The sequence below is a fragment of the Acromyrmex echinatior genome, chromosome 12 (genome assembly GCF_024713525.1).
Source record: "Acromyrmex echinatior isolate Ae372 chromosome 12, ASM2471352v2, whole genome shotgun sequence".
NCBI classification, from domain to species: domain Eukaryota; kingdom Metazoa; phylum Arthropoda; class Insecta; order Hymenoptera; family Formicidae; genus Acromyrmex; species Acromyrmex echinatior.
The window spans coordinates 10,034,184-10,056,453 of NC_141863.1; the positions used below are offsets into that span (position 1 = coordinate 10,034,184).

The following is a 22,270-nucleotide window of genomic DNA, read 5'->3' on the forward strand; positions in this document are numbered from 1 at the left end:
CGCCGGTGGTTACCAACCACAGCGAAGGACGTATGGCGGGAAAAAGTTAGGTTGAGAATGAGCGCTACGCACTGCTTCTGATTTTATGCCATGAGGCGTTTTAATACACACTTAATGCCTAATTAACTAAATACTGAATACAAATGTTGATTAGAAAGTAGAGACGTGATTGCGCGTGTAAGTCGGCTCGGATACCGGCATCGTGTCGCGGAGTTACAATACTAGAACTATGAAAATACACTCTAAGAATTTATCTGACGACGCTAATAATTATCGCGGACATAATGATCGGTATCGGCCTCGCGGAATACACAAAGTAATTCGGAGCTTTAACGTCCGAGTTCTAACTTACTGACTATCGCAGAGACTTACACGAGGTCTGCACGCGGCACGCCATGACGCCGGAGAGAGAATGGGAAGAGTCATGGAAAGAACGACCGTATCAGCATCGCGACGGACGCATGCAGCGCCGCCACTGACGCGCGCAGCGCCGCAGCTAACGTTCGCAGCGCCGCAACTAACGCTCGCAACGCCACAAGCATTTTGCGGTTACAGATTTAGGGTCATCATGTCCTCTCTCAAGTTTCTCTCTGCCTTAGGTCATAAGAAATAGACATATCATAGTCAATTATTCTTGTTGCATTCAATTGTAATAAGCCTTCTACTAATAAGACATTAGTCACAAATCAGAAGTCAAAAGCTAAAAATTGATCAATCACAGTCATCAATTTTTAGCTTCTAAGGCCGGTATTCATAGTCTGATCTTATATGCAAGACCGTCTTAAGTACGATCTTAAGAAGTCACGAACCAATCAGAGGGCTGCATTAGCGTCTTAAGATATTACTTAAGATCTTGAAATAAGAATCGACTATGAATACCGGTCTAACTTCTGATTTGTAGAAGGTCCATCAATTTCTTACGATTTAAAGCGGGGAGCACAGACTCTTGTATAATGCATAACATGAGGCATAAAAAAATGAAATCAAAGTCTTTTATTTCCTTCCTTTCCGTAAAAAATAAACGACTCTGATTTCTTATGTCTCATGTTTTATGCGTTATGCAAGAGTACTCCTCGCTTAATAGGCCTTCTACAATAAGCCATTAGTCATAAATTAGAAGTCAGAAGCTAAAAATTAACGACTGTGATTAGTCAATTTTTATTTTCCGACTTCTGATTTATGGTTAACGGTTTATTGGTTAACGGTTGAAAGACCATAAGCGTATATCCACAAACTTGCACAGCCGCATAAACATATAGCTGCATAAAGAAAATTATCCAATCACATTTTACGTGCAACTTTGTAAGAGAAATGCGATTGGATAATTTTCTTTATGCACATGTTTATGTAAGTTTGTGTAGATATATCATAAGACTTAAAACACTGGGTGCATTTATAGTACTACGACCGCTCAGTGAGCTCAATTTTTGGTCTATATTTCTAAATATGTCAATCAGATGCAAGAGCTCACTGAACACTCAGTGAGCGGTTATAGTATTGAATGCATCCACTTAGTGGGTGCTTTCCATTTGATGACACAAGTTGACATAAGTATCGGTCTATCTTTGTCACTTTCTGAATGTCAACAAGGATAGAACAATGCTTGGGTCGACTTGTGTCATCAAATAGGAAACATCAGCGATTGTCGTTCTAAATACAATGATCTCGGCTTGCAAGGCAGTGCGGTAATTTGTTCCGCCAGATTCAATCGTTTCATGTAAAAAAAAAACGTTGAATAAGCTGAATTTTATCAAAATCAGAAGTGAGAAAGTTGAACTGAACATTTACCAACTGAATAATTAATAAGAAATGCGAACAGACCTATATTGAAAAAATCGCTGTATATGGAGATAATATTCGAACAGACCTGGTAATATTGTAACCTAACCTCGTAACAATATGACAATTTCGCATATACTGGTACTGTTTATCGGCTTAATTGATATCGCGACGTGTAGTAATGCATACAATGACTTTTTTGATGAAGAATTGATGCTGAAGCCCTTGTCGAGCGATCACGTTTATGCCTACTTTCAATTTACTATAATATGGGAAACGGAAAATCGTGTAGAAACACGTGAGTATATTAGAATAGTAACTGAAGTATTACATCCAAAAGCATAATCGCTGAGCGAAAACAAAAAACTGGATAAGAAGCAAAAAGACAAGATGTAAAAAATAACGAAAAGCAAGAAACAGAAAAGCACATTGTAGGATAGGCTTTATCGATGAAGTTAGTCAACAGCCAACTTGTATGACTAATATTCGACTAATTACTCTTTATCTTTTTTTTTATTCTTAAAATTAGAAAAAGATGAATTAATTGAACTGAGACATTGGCAAAAACGGACGTGAGATTTTCTTAAGACTGATCAAATTCGATTTTATTCCTTCTCACTGATCAAGCTAAACGACTCGTACAATTGACAACTAGTAGATTTAGGTTAAAACTGATTAAGACTTAAGATTTCCGACTATCGACATTGTAGAATCAGCATTAATTAGTCTTAATCTCATGGATTTTCTACAATAAACCATTGTCTAAGCTTAAGGCCGAGTTCCATAACTCACAGTTAACTTTTAACCGAGGTTCAACTTGTTTCTCATTTATTTCTAATTCTATAATTGGAAAAAGATAATGAATAAGTTGAACCTCAACCGTGAGTTGTGGAACTGAATCTAAATCTGAAGTCATAAGAAATTTATCAATCATATTCAGATGTGAGAAGAATAATTGACTATAATCTATCAATATCTTGTGACTTAAGATTTATGCTGATTCTACAATAAATCGGTAGTCGGAAATCTTAAGTCTTATACACATTCTACAATAAGCCATTAGTCATAAATCAGATTAGAAGCTGGAAATTGACTAATCACAGTCATGAATTTTCAACTTTTAACTTCTGATTTATGACTAATGGCTTATTGCAGAAGGCCTATAAAGAATAATGATTTTAACCTATCAGAAACCATGATTCCGATGTATTCGATTTCTGATAGAATAGGTCCTGCGCACTAGAATAAGGAATTAGGGATAAAGGATAAACGATTTTAATCTATCAGAAATAAGATACATCGGAATACCCGGTTTCTGATGGGTTGAAATCATTATTCCTTAAGGTGCTGTTTTATTATAGTTGGAATTTCGGAAAACGGAATCTCGGAAAAGTAATCGAGTATGAACCAATTAGAATTATTGAGTTACATTACTATTCGTCTGCACATATAAAAACAAAATTATCGAAATTGAATTTTTATACGTATAAAAAAAATTTATTATTAATAAATAATTGATAAGAATTAAATAAATATTTATTTTTCCAGCATATAAATATAACTTTATATTTATATTATTGGGGATAAAATTGCGTGTTTGTTGGTCCGAAATTTTTGTGGCTGAGTTCTCCATTGAACGACTTTTTCGAAAAACGGACTGTTATACTAACCTCGAATCGTTTTTTAATTTAAAAGATTCATTATCTTCAGTTATAATAAAGAAATATATTGAAATTTTATTTTCTTGTAGATTCTATTGATATTATATAATTATTTTTTTTCATAAAATATTTAAAATAAATTTTCTGATTTTTCACAATTTAGGAAATATTGGGGAATCCAACTACAAAAATTTCGAACTGACAAGCACGCAATTTTATCCCCAATGATACAAATGGTTATATTTATATGCTGAAAAAATGAATACTTATATATTAATGAATACTTGTCGAACAATTAATAATATTTTTTTATTAATAATATTTTTAATAATAATAATTTTTTATTAATAAATGAATGTCTTTTTATATGTATAGAAATTCAATTCCGATAATCTTGTATTTAATATATATGTGCCAATGAACTGTAATGTATACCAATAATTCTAATTGGTTGATCCTCATAAAGCCCATTAAGGTCCCTCTTCTACTGACGCTCGATTTTTAGCGTCAAAATAAGTCATATGATCGAAATTGACACTTGATATTTGTCAATTTTTATCACGTGATTTGTTTTGACGCTAAAAATGAATGTCAAACGTCAGCATGAAGAGGCATTCTGGCTATTGGCCAACTTCGATTAAGACTAAAAGTAAAGGTTGTACCAACGTTACTTTGACTTTAAGCAATGCTCAAAACTCTCTGTCTTTGTCTCTTTTTCGCGAGTCTTGCTTAAAGTCAAAGTAACGTTGATCCAATCGGCACCTAAGGCACATTCTATAATAAGCCATTAGTAATAACCCTTAATACACACCTTTAGGCCATTCGTATCCCGCGCATTTCTTTTCTTTGAAATATTAAGAACATCTGATCAAATACCGGTCTCTTTTCTATTCTTAATAAAAGTTTAGCATCTAAAGAACAAGTTTTGTGCATTGCTAGCTTCAATTCATGCATATCCTTTAATTAGAATAACTTCAAGGTTCACCTCTGGGTCATAAATGACCCATCATGTGTACAGAATGTATACTTTTTGTAACTAAAGTTTTTTATTTTTTTCTTTATTTTTAACTAATTCTCATTTGTATTGCAGACATATTTTGCGAATTATTAAAAAAAGGATTTAACCCTAAAACAATATCCCAGGATCCATATTCTGTACATATCTATTATACCGACAGTTGTCGATATCGTTAAGTAGCGACAGCCAATGAGAACTGCGATTTTTTCCTAGGATAGTCCTTGCTATTGGCTATCGTTATTTATCGACACCGACAACTGTTGGTAGACATGTACAGAATATGGGCCCATATAACAAACTATAGTTATTTTAATGTCGATAGTTAGTCATTTTGCATTATTGACGTCATGTGATCTATTTAAGATATAATAATGACGTTATCTTAGATGCTTTCCAGTAAGAACACAATCACACACTATATAACACAGTGAATCATTTCAATGTTTAACGTAGACAAACAACAAGGATGTATGTAATGATTCACTATATTAAGATTCACCGTATTGACTAATATGCATATCAATCAAGAAATCGAGCATCGTGTAATTCCACCCTTATACTGGCCGTGGTCCAATTCATGCTGACAACGCTCATCAGCATCGTTTGTCTTCGTTTAACATTTGAAACAAGGATGAAATGATTTTTAACCGTTGTGAGCGTGAATCGGACCGCGGCCATTGTGTCTAATCGTGTCCTTACTGGAAAGCACCACTTTTTTAACAATTAAGATAGTACACTCGCAAATTGAAAGTATTCAGAATGACTTGAATTTGAAATTATATATTGTACTAGACGATGTTAACATGCTTGTGCAATTATAATGAGATTGATGTGTATATATATATATATATATATATATATATATACACACACAATATATATTGATTTCAATATTGAGATATAAGCAATTAAAAACTGTACATTTTATACGTGTCGTCTTTACAAAGTTCATGAAAATGTTTTTATGTTTATTTTTATAGGCCCTAAATTAATAATGAGATGTTAACAAAAAACGGATATGTGATAGAGGAACTTAAAGTGGTTGTGAAATATTGTAAAAAATTCCATAATTTTTGACAATTTAGTTTGGAAAATAGAACCATAAAAAGGATGCAATTTTTTATTTTATTTGGCATATGGAAGTGACTGAAGTGAACGGTCAATGAACATATGACACCACACTTCTCATGTATATCGCGTTCAGTTCAGGGCGTTCGAGATTCGTATGATGGTGAGGTTACACGGATGATGAGATTACAGTCGATCTGACATTGTGCACCTATGTATCTTGCAAGGCATTTTTCCTATTTATGATAACCTATTTAAGTAGACTTATATATCATTGACAGTGCAACGTTACCGCATTTACGCGCCATTAATCTGCGTCTGCGCGATTGTGAACAGGCGCAATCAAAAGTTTTCTCGTATATACAAGAGTGGGAGTATCGACCATATCGAGTGCGCGATGGGACCTAACTTTTGGATGGTATTGTCGCGAGTGTACTACCTTAATGATGTCATTTATTTATGACGTATTTACACCGTTATACTTATTGACGTCAGATAAATGACTAATTGACGACGTATTGGTAACATTATTAGTGATCAATTAATAACGTCATTCAATTATGTCGTTAATACAAAAATAATGACATTTTTGACGTTATGTGGCTGTGACAAATCACGTCACTTTTATGATGATAGGACGTCAGATTAAGAATGACTAATTAATTACGTCAAATAGACGATTATACTTTACTATCTGGGATATTAAACACATTTATCTTAATAAATACATTGGTTTTTGGCATCCTTATGTTAAATATTGTTTGTAATATTATATATTATGTTGTCTATAATATTATAAAAAACATTTTTTTAAATAAATTGTAAGTTTTTTTTTAACACAATAGTAATAATGAAATGTATTGCTTAATGTAAATATAATATATCTTTAATTTAGCCATGCATTACAGACAACATAATATTACAGATATAACATTACAGACAATATAATATATAATATTACAGACAACATTTAACACAAGGGTGCCAAAAACCAATGTATTTATTAAAATAAATGTGTTTAATATTCCAGATAGCAAGGTGTAATCGTCTATTTAATACATTTAATACGACGTAATTAATTAGTCATTCTTAATGAATCTGACGTCCTATCATCATAAAAGTGATGTGATTTGTCATATATTCATGCATATTAAAAAAACATCTAAATAATACAATATACTAAAATTAATAAAGTAATTGGACTCCTTATAGTTGCAAATAAAAAATAAATTACAAAGGGGCTAATATGGAGTCAACGCTGTTGAAATGGTGCGCAAATTCTTTTTAAATTAATATTTAATAAGTGGTATACAAAAAATGAAATATAAATATTAATTTATAAACAACAGCGTTGATTCCATATTAGCCCTTTTGTAATTTAATTTTTTTTGTAAAAAAAAAACATCATTTTCAGGTTATTAAATAACTATATTTTTTAGACAGCTGATACTTAAACTATTTTTTCTTTTGTAGTTTGGAATGTTAATTTTAAGATATTGAAACATTTTTCCTTAATATTTTTGTTTCAGAGATTTACATTTGTATGAAAAAATGCATTTTTCTCATTTTGTTAATATTTAGTTATAACAATTTATATATAATTTGTTATAAATATACAACTTACAAATATTTTATACAGATGTAAAAATATACGTAACAATCGCTTAATAATTTTTATATACTTGTAAAAGTAATGAAAATTAATCCACGAAAATTCCAATACATGTAATAAGAATACCAAAAACTAATGTATACTAAGGGATAAATTAGAAGTCAGAAGCTAGAAATTGACCAATCACAATCGAATGTAAGAAGAATAATTGACTACTGGTCAATTCCTTAGCTTCTGATTTCTGATTCATTACTAATGGCTTATTGTAGAATGTATGTTATAGGTTTCCCATTAAGTCATTATCTAAGTAATTAGAAACTAAATTATTCTAAGTAATTAGAAACGAAAAAACAATCGCTCGTGTTTAATTAAAATGATAAAAGAAAATAAAAGGCCTAAAAACAAGCAAATTAAGGATATATAATATATAGTTTAGTAATACAGTTTAGAAATGGAACGTTTCGGCTTACTCAGCTATTAACAATCATCATATGTATTAGTTCATATCAATATCTCGAAGAAAATATATAGGTCGAACTTAATTTAAAATCATACGAAACATGTACGCAACATATCATATATCTTATTATATATAAGCTATGATGATTGTCTATTTATGTTTGTTATAAACGCAAAATATGATGTTATGTAAGAAGTTCGTTACCATGTGACAGAATCAATGTAGTAAAATTTTCTCTAGGTCAAATAGTGTCGAGTAAGTAAATAAATAGTATTATTCTGTGTTAATATAAAAATTAAAAATATATTTAAAAAATGAAAAATATGAAAAATTATTATAGTAATTTAAAGTTTCGTTTTTTTGTTAAGAAAAATAAATTGATGTTGTACTGCACTTACATTAATAACACTGAGGAACAAAATTACTTTTTTTTTGTCTTTGGCATGTGGAGTATCATTTCTCAAAAAAGTAAATATCTCGTTTAGGAGAGCCTCTTCTAATGACCTTGACCTTTGTTATTCTTGAGTAACTTCCAACAGGTTTTAGTCACTCGTTATTCGTTAAACAGTTTTTAAGAAGAAAAGTTTGAAAAATGATGTCTTTTTTTACTATGTAGAACAAAAATTTTCTGCTTTAAAATATATTTTACGACTGTCCATGCTAAGCGATTCTTACTCCATCCCCCCCTTCCTGCTGAGGGATGCACGATTTTCCACGCGAAGCGACTCATCCCATCTCTCCCCCTGCTGAGGAGCGCGCGACTTCCACTCATGGTGAAAAAGATAACATGGTGTGTGCAATTGGACAGTGTCTCTTTCTCAATCTCTTTGTCTATGGACTTTTCATAAGGAGAAAGCTATCAACTGTAAAACGCTAAATATGGGACGATTTATAGTTCGTTTTTATTTTAAAATTGTCTTAAATAATGTCTTAAATAATGTCTTAAGATTAATACAGTTAAGAAAGTTAATACAGTTCTCAGATGACATCTTCAGACTGTACTTAAGACAGTCTTAAATGCAAAAATCGACTATGAATACCTGTTTTGCGTGAAATTGCTGAATCTTTCTTTATGCAAGGAAAAATTTAGTACTTCGATGATCCACAAACCTTGAATGTTAAGAAATGTACAACTGTGACATATCTGTTCAATAGATATTGTTAAAATATGGTTCATGTACAGTTAAATTGTATTCCTTTTATGAATGTCCTGATATGATATATTTCCTAATCTGAATATTCTTCAACTTAAGATAATTTTTCGCTTCGTGGGATAAAACAATCGCGAAAAATGATTTTACTATTAAAAGTATCATTGAAAAACTCATTAAAAATGAATGGCATTTTCAATAGTATTTTATAGCTATAAGTTGAATGAGTTTTTGCCAATATTTTATCACTGAAGATTTTATCACTGACTAATAGTGTTTTCAATGGTTCATTAATTTTATAGTTTTATTGCTAAAATGAGTATTATTATTGATTAATATCTTAGATACCAGAATATATCATAAAATTATGATAAAAAAAAGTTTTTCCCTAAATTCGGGAACTAATTTTATAGTGCTTCGAAGCGGTCATCCATCCGCTATCCTTAACTTCTGAAATCGTATGAAAGCCGCTGCACTTCGATGATCCACAAATACTCTTATATAATCACGGATGTATAGCTATGATACATCTGTTCAATATATATCAATATATATATATGGTTCTGATAAAAATTTGTCCAGTTTAACTGAACATCCAGTCAGTCTAATGTTTAATTTTAATATTATAACGACTATTTTCAGGTTTTAGGAAATCTTACACTATACTTTTGTAGTACCAGTTATCATGTATATCGTCTTTGACTAGAGGTCTCCACAGTCTCTCTCTTCTGTCGATAATAATACTGATACCATATTGATACGGTACGCGTTAGGTACCATGCATATATGTAATATTATTATATTGCTAACGCAGCCTCTTTTTGAAAGTGAGAGGTGTGCCAAGATAGTGAGATAGAAAATCGACTTCTCGCTTCCACAATTCGTGTACTTTGAATGCGCATGCGGGGAACGTATGCACGTGCACTCATGGCACGTATTGTAGAGATTAGATATTATAAAATATAATTAAAAGAAATACCAAGTCTAAAATATATAATTGTTAATTTGATTTCTTAGTAATTTCTTTTTAACATTTACATCAAAAATAAGTGTTAAATGTCTTCTAATTGTAAATTACTGGGACATATATTAATTATTAATAAATATAATTACAATTTATTTTAAAAATATATAAATAGTAATGTTGAAAAAAAATATTTATTGTACTGTTTTTATTTGAATGTTAATATCTTTCTGTATATATAAAATTAATTTTATACCATTGTAATTTTATTATATATATATATATACAGGGTGGCCGATTTATCTGAAGACATTGAAATATCTCGAGAACTATACATAAGATAAAAAAATGTGTGCAACGAAAGTTGCTCGACACGAAGGGGGGAATCCAATGATACCAAACTCGGTCTCCACCGCTCCCCGGGGGCGGGGTGAGGGTGGGGGACATAAGAAACTTAAATAGGAACCCCAATTTTTTATTGCAGATTTGGATTCTCCAGGAAAAAGTACGCCAAGTTGACCTACGAACTTTAATATTTTCGTTCACAGGTGGCGCTGTAATCGATAAAAATCCAAATTTATCAGAAGACATTGAAATAACTCGAGAACTATGCATGGGACAAAAAAAAGGTGGCTAATGAAACTTGTTCGCTTTAAAAGTTGCCTTCGAATGAAAGCAAACTTGCCCCCCCCCCCTCATGGTGGGGGGGGGGCATAAAGAACTTAAATAGGAAGCTTCTTGATTTGATATTATTGTTGTAATGTTTCATACGTGTAGCAATAATGGAAAGTATCGGGAAAAAAAATCATGGAGTTCATTACAAATTTATCAAAAAATACATTTTGCGTTACCCGGGAACAACGACGTGGACGTAGTATTTTTCTGTTCCCTTCGGGGTGCTACATTAGCGTGAGTCCCCTTACCTCTCACGTTTCGGGGTGCTAGATTAGCGTGAGTACCCTTGCCTCTCACAAATCGGGGTGCTTGCTTTATGTTCACTTAATGGAGTAAGTGTTCGAAATTTCGACCTTCCACTTCAATACATTTGTTGACTCTTTCTTCAAATGACTTTACATAGGACTGTATCATATCTGCGGGAATTTCTGCGCAAGCATTTCTTATGCGTTCTACCACGTTTTCGCGAGTTGTTGGCACTTGTTCATATACCTTACCTTTTAGGTAACCCCACAGGAAGAAATCCGGCGATTTTAAGTCAGGTGACTAGCAGGCCAATTAATTGGGCCACCTCTACATATCCATCGACCATTGTAATCACGGTCTAGTATTTCCCTGGCTGCTGCTGAGAAATGTGCTGGGCAACCGTCATGCTGAAACCACATTGTCCTACGTCGAACGTCCAAGGCAACATCCTCAAGTAGTAATGGTAGTTCCTGTTCCAGGAAATTTCGATATTTCATTCCATTCAAATTACCTTCAATAAAGTAAGGACCAATTAGTTTATTTCCTATGATTCCACACCAAACGTTCACCGACCAAGGACGTTGATGATTTACTTGTCGTAACCAGTGGGGATTTTCTACACTCCAATAATGCATGTTATGTCTGTTAACGCCACCATGGTTCGTGAATGTAGATTCATCTGAAAATAATACATTAAGAAAGAAACTGCGGTTCGCTTGCATTTTTTGAAGTGCCCATTCACAAAACACCACTCGATTACGAAAATCATCGCCATGAAGTTCTTGATGCAGTGATATGTGATATGGATGATACTTATGACGGTGCAATATTCTCTGAATGCTATCTCTGGAAATGCCGGAATCGCGATGTAATTGCCGAGTGCTTGCATGTGGGTTTTGTTGAACAGCTGCTAGCATAGCTATTTCAGTAGCTTCTCCTGTAACCGTTAACCTTCGTTTTCTTTTTTTAGTTTGGACGCTGCCATCTGAGTGAAAGGCATTCACAACTTTGTAAAAAAAAGAACGTGAGCGAACATTGTCTGGAAAACGCTCAGCATACAAGGCAACAGCATCGTCAACATTCCTCCTACATTCACCATAAATGAGAATCATTTCGATTTTTTCCTGAACCGTAGCAGAATTCATTTTTTACTTGCAATTCTGTTCAAGGAATGAAGGGTACACAATAAAAATTAGTCAAGTAAAGTGAAAGCTTTGATTCTGAAAGAAAAGTGACCTCCGATCGAACTGTACCTTTATGACAGACTTGAAAAACAGTCAACAATCCAGTTGAATATGCAAGAGGATATTTTTTCGCTGCAAGAGTAAAATCAGCGACAAGTATCTTTACTGTGGAACAAACTACGAATTCGCCGTTGAGGGATATTTCCGTTCAAATTTGCGAAATTCTACGATATCTCGAAAACGGTAAGGGATACGCAAAATCTGACAAAACTTTCGGGGTTACCGAAAGGGGAGTTGAACTCCACGTGATTAATAGCAGACCTACACGCACATTTACAAAATTTACAAAAATTACAATTTTTATACTTTCTTCTATTTTTATTACAGAACCTAATCACAGCACCATCTCACAGTGGTCGGAAAGAAAAAATTTCAGACATTGGCTTTCTCTCGGTGAACTCTCAACCAATTTTAATGAAGTTTTGTTTCAAGTACTCGTAAATATCTACTATGACTAGTAATGCCGTTCGAGCCCGTCTCGTCTTGTCTCGTCTCGTCTCGACGTGTCTCGCCTCGGAAAAAGCCGCGTCGAGAATTCTCGTCTGGGATGAGCACGAGACGAGACGTGGCACGTACAGTCTCGTGTCGTTCTCGTCTCGTCTCGAAAGTCTCGACCACCACAGTGGTGTAAACATTAATTTTTTCGGTCATAAGTCCCAACAGCCCTCAATTCGGGAAAACAAGCGTCCGGGCGAAGGGAGTCAGGACCCCTAGCGCCTGGAGGCCAGGCATCGGACGCTGGACGTCAGAACTCCGTTAGTTTTACTCGGATCGACTTCAAATTTGGACACAATATTCTTGAGATGTTGGGCATTAATAAAAAAGAAAATGGTCAAAAAAAAGTTGTGAGAGGCAAGGGGCTCACATAAAACAAGCACCCCGATTTCTGAGAGGGAAGGGGACTCACATGAAACAAGCACCCCGATTTGTGAGAGGCAAGGGTACTCACGCTAATCTAGCACCCCGAAACGTGAGAGGCAAGGGGACTCACGCTAATCTAGCACCCCGAAGGGAACAGAAAAATACTACGTCCACGTCGTTGTTCCCGGGTAACGCAAAATGTATTTTTTGATAAATTTGTAATGAACTCCATGATTTTTTTCCCCGATACTTTCCATTATTGCTACACGTATGAAACATTACAACAATAATATCAAATCAAGAAGCTTCCTATTTAAGTTTTTTATGCCCCCCCCCCCACCAGGGGGGGGGGCAAGTTTGCTTTCATTCGAAGGCAACTTTTAAAGCGAACAAGTTTCATTAGCCACCTTTTTTTTGTCCCATGCATAGTTCCCGAGTTATTTCAATGTCTTCTGATAAATTTGGATTTTTATCGATTACAGCGCCACCTGTGAACGAAAATATTAAAGTTCGTAGGTCAACTTGGCGTACTTTTTCCTGGAGAATCCAAATCTGCAATAAAAAATTGGGGTTCCTATTTAAGTTTCTTATGTCCCCCACCCCCACCCCGCCCCCGAGTTTGGTATCATTGGATTCCCCCCTTCGTGTCGAGCAACTTTCGTTGCACACATTTTTTTATCTTATGTATAGTTCTCGAGATATTTCAATGTCTTCAGATAAATCGGCCACTCTGTATATATATATTTATTGTGTATGTATATCACATTTGTACGTAATAATTATATATTTAAAATATCATTAGTTGATAAAAATATTTTAACTTTTAAATTAAAGATTTTAATAAAAATAAATATTAGACACAAAATGTTTACAGTTAAATATGATAATATATTAAAATATGAATGTAAATAAATATAAGCGTGTTTATAATTTGAACATAGTTTTATTATTTAACAAATAATACATATATTATTAGGTGTATAACTTTGCTTCCGCCGTTTTCCTATAGATGGCTTTAGTAGTAAGTGGTGGTCGAAATAAATAGATCATAGACGTCATACAATAAATTTGGGCATCTGTCAACATAACCCCATAGAAACATTAGTTGATTTGTGTCTGCATCATAAAGTTATTCTCGATTGAAAATGTCAGTTTACGAGCCAAATTCTCGTCATTTGCGGGAGATTTTAATTTTCTGCTTCAATATAAAGAAATCTGCGGCTGAGGCTGATCGAATGCTTTCAAATACTTATGGTGAGACCACTATTAGTGAAAGAACGTGTCGTGAGTGGTTTCAACGCTTCAAAGGTGATTTTGACGTCGAAGACCGGCATAGCGGTGGAAGAGAGAAGGTTTTCGAAGATGCAGAATTGGAGGCATTACTTGATCAAGACTCGTGTCAAAATCAAAAAGAATTGGCACGATCATTGGGAGTGACTCAACCAGCCATTTCAAAACGCCTCAAAGCCATGGGAATGATTCAGAAGCAAGGAAATTGAGTGCCGTACGAGTTGAAGCCGAGAGATGTTGAACGGCGTTTGTTTGCTTATGAACAGCTGCTTGAAAGGCAAAGACGGAAGGGATTTCTGCATCGCATTGTGACTGGGGACGAAAAATGGGTTCATTACGATAACCCCAAGCGCAGAAAATCATGGGGAAAATCATTCCCGGCCATGCTTCCACGTCGACGGCCAAACCGAATATTCACAGCTCCAAGGTCATGCTCTGTATTTGGTGGGACCAGCTCGGCGTAATGTATTATGAGTTGTTAAAACCGACTGAAACAATCACAGACGATCGGTATCGAACGCAATTGATGCATTTGAGCCGAGCATTGAAAGACAAACGACCGCAATACAACGAGAGACACGATAAAGTGATTTTGCAGCATGACAATGCTCGACTCCATGTTGCGAAAGTGGTCAAGACATACTTGGAAACGTTGAAATGGGAAGTCTTCCCCCACTCGCCGTATTCTCCAGACGTTGCTCCCTCTGACTATCACTTGTTTCGATCAATGGCACACGGCCTGGCTGACCAGCACATCCGGTCTTATGAAGAAATAAAAAATTGGATCGATTCATGGATCGTCTCAAAAGATGACCAGTTTTTTCGACGCGGGATTCGTAAGCTGCCCGAAAGATGGGAGAAAGTAGTGGCCAGCGATGAACAATACTTTGAATCATAAATGTATAACCAGTTTTTTACAATAAAGCCTCGAATTTCGGAAAAAAAATCGGCGGAAGCAAAGTTATACATCTAATATATATATTATATATTAAAACTATGAAATTTTACACAATCCTAATTATAATTAATGCTACTGATGATGGGATAAAATAAATTTTGTGTATTTTTGACGAATATAATCGTCTTAATCGCAATGTAATAATTCGCTTTCGAAGTCTTCTGTTTTCATCTTGTAAAGATTTGATTTGTTTGCTTTTCTTTTGATCCATTTTTTTAAAATTGATTAATCTCCTCATTTTTCTCGGTGTACTAACGTCACTAATATTAATTTCTGAAATATATCTTGGCTCTGCAAACAAACGTTTCTTTCGAAGAGAAGAAATGTTCTCTTTAGAAGTTAAAAATATAAAATATTTATCACAAAAATAATACTTATTTTCTTTTATAATTAGTGTATGTATTTCTATTTCTACATAATTTATATTTAATTTACGTAAATAATAAGTGGAAACTTCGGATAATGGCTGCATTTCATCATCAAAATCCATTTCATTAGATACAATTGAAGATGTAAATTCACTTCAGATAAATTTGACATACTAGTATTTTCTATTACTGGCACTGAAAGAATAAAATATTTATCACAAAAATTTATGTTATTTCCTCTTACAATCGGTATACATATTTTTATTTCTATATAATTTATATGTAACTTACATGAATGATAAGTCGAAGCTTCCGATATTGAATGAACAGCGTTAGCATAATCCATTATATCAAAATTGGAGATGTTCACTTCAGATGATTTCGATGTATTAACTGTAATACTTTTTATTATTGACATATTTGATAATTCAACTGAGTGATTTGGTACAGCTATTTCTACAGTGGATATAGCCCCATGAGATAATCTCTTTAATGCATGTATCTGTACTGCATACTATTTAAATACATCATGGTACCATATATGTAATACTACTATATTGCTAACGGCAATTAGAGCTGTCAAAAACATCACGGTGCAGACGATCGCTTCTCACTTCCACAATTCGTGTACTTTCGCAATGCGCATGCGCGTGTTCCTAACCTATTTTATTATGTTTTATCACGTTTACCAGGTGTAAGCATAAGTTTTTTCCGGTTTAACTAAGAGATGGCACCAGCGAAAAGTACGCAGCGTATTAATTTGACACATACGCCATTTTGTTCGTCTGACATTTAACTACAAACACACACAAGTTGAGTCCGCCAAAAACTAGCGTCTTCGTTTTATCGTTCAGTGATCATGTCGAGTTTTGTGCCTGAAAAAGAACATTTGCGGCACGCATTGCTTTTTTTATTTAATCAAAAGAAAAAGGCTGTTGAAAGTCATCGTTTGCTAGTAGAAACATATGGTGAAGGCTCCATCGATTAAAACATGTGAGACATGGTTTCGACAATTTAAAAATGGTGATTTTAATGTGAAAGACAGTGAGCGCTCTGGTAGACCACAAAAATGCGAAGACGAGCAATTGCAGGAGTTATTGGATGAAAACCCAACTCAAACTCAACGGCAATTAGCAGAAGCATTACATGTATCACAAGAAACAATCAGCAGACGTTTACGAGCAATGGGAAAGATCAATAAACTCGGTAAATGGGTCCCACACAATTTGAATGAACGTCAAATGGAAAATCGCAAAGTCACTTGTGAAATGCTGCTTCAACGCTACGAAAGGAAATCATTTTTGCATCGAATTGTGATGGGTGACGAAAAATTTATTTTGAAAACCCGAAGCGGAAAAAATCGTGGCTTTCACCTGGCGAAGCCGGTCCATCAACACCAAAGCCAAATCGCTTCGGCAAGAAGACTTTCTCTGTGTCTGGTGGGACCAGAGCGGTATTGTGTATTATGAACTCTTGAAGCCCGGCGAAACTGTTAATACACAACGCTATCGCCAACAAATGATTAATTTAAACCACGCATTAATCGAAAGATGACCGGAATGGGCCAGAAGACATGGCAAAGTGATTTTGTTACACGACAATGCGCCGTCTCACACAACAAAACCAGTGAAAGATACTTTGAAATCGCTTGGATGGGACATCCTTCCGCACCCGCCGTACTCCCCAGATCTGGCGCCATCTGACTATCACCTCTTCGCATCAATGGGGCACGCGCTCGCAGAGCAGCACTTCAGCAATTTCGAGGAAGTTGGAAAATGACTCGACGAATGGTTTGCCGCAAAAGACAAGCAGTTTTTCTGACATGGTATTCATAAATTACCTGAAAGATGGGCGAAATGTGTAGAAGCCGATGGCCAATATTTTGAATAAAAAAAAATTAATTTCCCTTGAAAATTACGTGTTTTTTTTTATCAAAAAACCGGAAAAAACTTATGCACCTGGTATTGTGTCGACGTGTTCAATAGTGAAGTTGAGTTTGTTATTTGACCTATATAAAAGTACTAATTAAAAAAAGGAAATAATGTCGCGATCTTGTTATTTATGTAAAAGAAAAAGCACAGAGGATAAAAAGATAACTTTACATAAATAAGTTTAATTATAAAGGATGAAAATACATGTCCGATTGCTTACAATAGTTAAAAATTAAATTATTCTTTTTAGATTTTCGAAAGCACCAGAAATACGTAAAAAATGAATCGACGCTTGCGGATTGCATGAAAAAGATGTATCACATATTTATATTTGTTCACATCACTTTGAATTACCTGATAATTTAGTTGCATTAAAGAGATTGATACGTTGTACTATAATATCATGTACAATTTTTGTACTGCTACTATATAGTTACGTCGTACACCGCCTCGTGGCAGTGCAGTAACAATACAGTAGCAGTATTTTGTGTGGATATCGTGGGATGCACGCTTAGTGATTGATATCTCTGAACCAGTCAGTGATAAAATCTTCAGTAGTAAAATATTGCCATTGATAAAATTCCATTGAAAGCATCACTAGATTGTATGAATGAGTAACTTTCAATACGAATGATATTCCTATTGACAATAATTCAATGGCAAAATATATTACCAATGACATTCCTATTGATGCGTATCCAATAGTAACTAATATATCACTAGTCGAATGATATTCCTACTGGACTACATCCAATGATAAAATATTTTACCATTGACCGAATGATTTTCTTATTGAATGCTACAAGTAATAAAATCATTCGATAATGAAATGCCGTTGAGTCAGTATAATTTTATCATTAATTCAAATGATTTTACTTATTAATCTGAATGATAATACCATTGATACTTTTCGCGACAGGTAGAGCTGAGAACTCATCATCAGGGTTTATTTCCAAAAACATGAATTATTCTTATTGAAATAAGAAAAACTTTGTTTGAACTTTGTTTCATGAATTAAAGTGGATTCACGACTTAATTTTTTTCGATTGAAAAGAATAAGACTTACTTTCTTTCAATCTCGTATTATAGATAAAAATGCATTTGAAGCTCTCAGATCTGCATTGGATTGAAAGAATAAGAATTATGTTATTTTAATCCTATGTCATGGATTAAAATGAATTATGTAGCATATTTTTTCTATAAAATATTTTTTCGATTGAAAGGAATAGGAATATCATAGTTTCAATTCCACGTCATTGATTGAAATGAATTCAAACATTGCTTATATTTAAATTGAATTGAAATAGATTTAAAAAATAAAAAATTTGGATTCAGCAATGACTAAACAAATCTATTTCAATCCTTCTCCGGATACTGGGAGGATACAAACGCTATGCTAAAGCAATGAATTTATGTTTGTAAAACAGTGATTCGTTGCTTTAAAAATGTAAATTTACTGCTTTAAACATACGATTTTTTCGTGTTAAAAACAAATTTGCTGCTAAATCAATGAATTTGTATTTGCGTAGACAGAGATTACATAAACAAGGGATGGTATAGAACAGTTTTTAACATTGTCTGAAACAGAAATATTTTTTTTTCAAACTTTTTTTGTTAATAACTTTTTAACGAATAACGAGCAACAGCTAAAACTTGTTGAAGGTCACTTAGACAACATGACTTTGACAACATACATTAAGGTCAAGGTCATTGGAAGGGGCTTCTTCAAACAGGATATTTACCTTCAAAGATTTTTGGTTGCTAAATTTAAATCTGTACTCAAAAAATTCTATCACATCACATTTTCAAGCAAAATGGGATAATATAGACAAAACATGACAACTTTGGCCATATTTAGATTGGTATTGCAATTAAGGAAATTTTATTTTGCACATTTTTGTTCTTTTTACTTTTTTATTCTTGCTTTATTTTTACTATTTAAAAAAATTTTTTATTTTTAGAAATTTATTATATTTCTAAATTTTGTCTACTTGTAATTTGTAACAATCTTTTAATTATATTTATATATTTTACGTCATTAATTTTTTTTCTATTGTACAAAGAAAAGGAAATTTTTATTTTCTTTATTTTATTGAGGATTGATCTTCTTGTATTAATGTATAGCAGTAATTGTTCATGTTTACTACTGATTTGTTCACACATGTGACTGAATGATCTTTTAGCGATCTGTTATGCTAATCTCGGAATGTTAAATCTAAAAAAAATACAAATCAAAATATGATACTTACTAGCTATACATGATCAAGAGACGCGGTAGTGTCTCGTGTCAAGTGAACGCGTAGCGCGATAATAGTAAGGTATGCCTAATTTCAAATCCACAATAACTTGGTCATAAAAAATCACACAAAAACAAAACTCATTTTGGAGATAAAAGATAGCACTTTTAAAATAGTGTAGTCAAAATTAGCAAAATATAAATTTCTTTAATCACAATATCACTTTAAAAGTGGCCAAACATCAATTTTCGCTTATTTCTCAGAAATGTGACGTGATAGGCAAATTCTGAGAATAGCATCATTTTCAGCGTCTAAAAATACTTCGAAAATGATACTTCGCAAGCTAAAGATAAAATCAATGTTCAACAATGTTGTTTTGAAACTCTGACATATTGACGATACAAAATGCGAAAGCAAAATGTAATTGACACAAACTTTATGATTTCATATTGTTCGATGAATAATAGGCTCAGATAGCCAAATGCAGCGAGTTTGCTGGTAATCGTTCCAACAACTAGTTTCGATAAACTTAAGGTGAGACAGCATGTCTGTCACGTTGAACTCAATAGAATTCTAATTCTAAAGACAACAATTTGAAGATAACTTGTTATCGTCAACATGTAATTTTACAGCAACATTATGGCAACATGTGTCAAACAATGATCGCTATATATGTTGCTATATGTTGCAACTGCACTCACGAGCGTGGCGCAACTTTGTCGCACATTCACAGCTAAGGTTCTCGTAGGTGATCGGATGACGGGTGGCGTTAAATGAAACGTGACAGAAATGCGTCTTCACGCGGCCGCTCTTAAGGGCGGCACCTAATCACAAAACAATAGTTGGGCGCCAGGCACGAGCGAGCGTGCCACTCTTTCTAGAAATTACGCGATATTTTTTCTATGCCATTTTTAATGAGCTGCGAATGTCGACGGGCTCTCAACCGGTAGCTCAGCCTCGGAAATGGCAGAGGGGGTGGTTCGCGGTCGAGGATAGCAGATCGTTTGGAGGAGCGAATAGAGGCGAGAATAAAGTACACACGAATTAATAATAACAAAAGTAACAAATATATTAAGTGAGTCTTCGACTTACATTTACATCTGGCGATACAATCGATAAGCTCTACTTGAGCGCGATAACTGATTTACGTAGGCCCCGAGATTTTACGCTAGGCGTATCAACTTCGTTAAATTCCCGCGACACGAGCTCACGCCACACAGGAGTACTCTTGCGAATTATACGAACCATACTTCATCGCCTCGCAAATACTAAGGAATTCGGCAACGATTGTAGCGTGGACACGGCGTAATCGTGCGCGCTCGCGGGGCCTCGCGCCGCTCAGCTGAGATGCAGAGAAGGCTCGAATACGTGCAAACTCGACACTACGCAGTCTCGATACGACAGAATGCGCACAATTATCAATTGCTATTATAAATTGTCGTTAATAGCTATGACACAGAGGACCGAATAAACATGCAAATCTTACGCTACAGACGTTCGAAACGACACGATACGCGACAATACTACGGCACGGAACTTCGACGCAACATATGATCCGCGATAAAAAGAAACCGACAACGAGTGACGAGGCTGTGGCCTTGGCGGACGCCTTAGAATTATCCCGACGACAAGGGCCATTCCGGGAGGCAACACGCGTACTTGAAATCCCCGAAAGTCTACCGCACGGTAATGCCACGTGCACTCAATATCATACACCCGACAGAATCCCGATAAAACGACGCCTCCCGGACGCGGAAACCGGCGACTTTACAATTATAACGCTTGTCTCACCGCGACTCCCTCGCAGGTGCTCGTCCGAGTCATCCTTGGAAGGCTCTCGTTTCTTGTACGCCCTGCGTCTTCTCACGTGCCAAGCGGGCCACAGCTCAAGTGCCGGGCGCTAATCCTCCCGGGCGCACGCAGGGCTCGTTATCCCCGCTAGGGGGCCTTATCGCGCCTGATTGGCGCGTGGCTCCGCTAATCGCGGGAACCGCGTCATGCCCGTCGCATGTCCTAGCGCGCGAAATTCGAGAGATCGCGGGAATCTTTTTCAGGCCGCCTCGTGGCCTCGAGATGCCTATCCGGGGCTGTCGCCGTCCTTGGGGCGTAGAGTGGTCTTCCCCGTCATGCCGTACCAACTCTCGATCCGCTTTGCGTCTGGAAGAGGGTGTGATAAGAAATGCCTTGCATAACCAAAAGGCTTGTGTAACAATGAAGGAAGGATATCACTTGCGTGCAACCCGGGGTCAGGTGTCGTGCGCCCCCGGCGGGTCTGTCAGCAGCGGTCGTCTCTTGACTCCCAATCCTGGTCGTTCTTCCTCCTCTTCTGTCCGGTGATGTGGCGTCATTCTGCCAAGGTCGCGGAAGTCGCCGGCCTCTAACCCTCGGTACGGGAATACACAGAAACGAGAAAACGAAAACGACAGCGCGGAACGCGTAAGGTACGCAAACGACGTCGCGGGAAAAAAGCGCAGGTTCGTCCGCCCCCAAAATGTGAGAGGATGCTATACTGCACTGTTCGGTCAGGCTATGCGGCCCTTGTGACGGACGGAAAACGTCACGTCACAATGTATAACGAAATAACACTATCAAGATGTTATCAATTTTACCATAATCAAATTTTAAAAAATTCATATTTCAGAAGGACAATATTTCACACATAATGGAGAAGCACCTTATTGTTCCTAGTTTATATATTATTACATCGATATATATTATTACACGGTTGACAGCAACATAATGATATT

General features: G+C 35.2%; 1 protein-coding gene across 1 annotated transcript in view; it reads left to right on the top strand.

Moving 5' to 3' along the window:
• Positions 1-1,837: 1,837 nt before the first annotated feature.
• PIG-T (phosphatidylinositol glycan anchor biosynthesis class T) overlaps positions 1,838-22,270 on the top strand; it is an 85,048-nt gene continuing 64,615 nt past the window's right edge. The window contains exon 1 of the mRNA XM_011058976.2: positions 1,838-2,077. Within this exon, the coding sequence (XP_011057278.1) occupies positions 1,900-2,077 (178 nt within the window). The 5' untranslated portion in view covers positions 1,838-1,899. The remainder of the gene's footprint in view (positions 2,078-22,270) is intronic.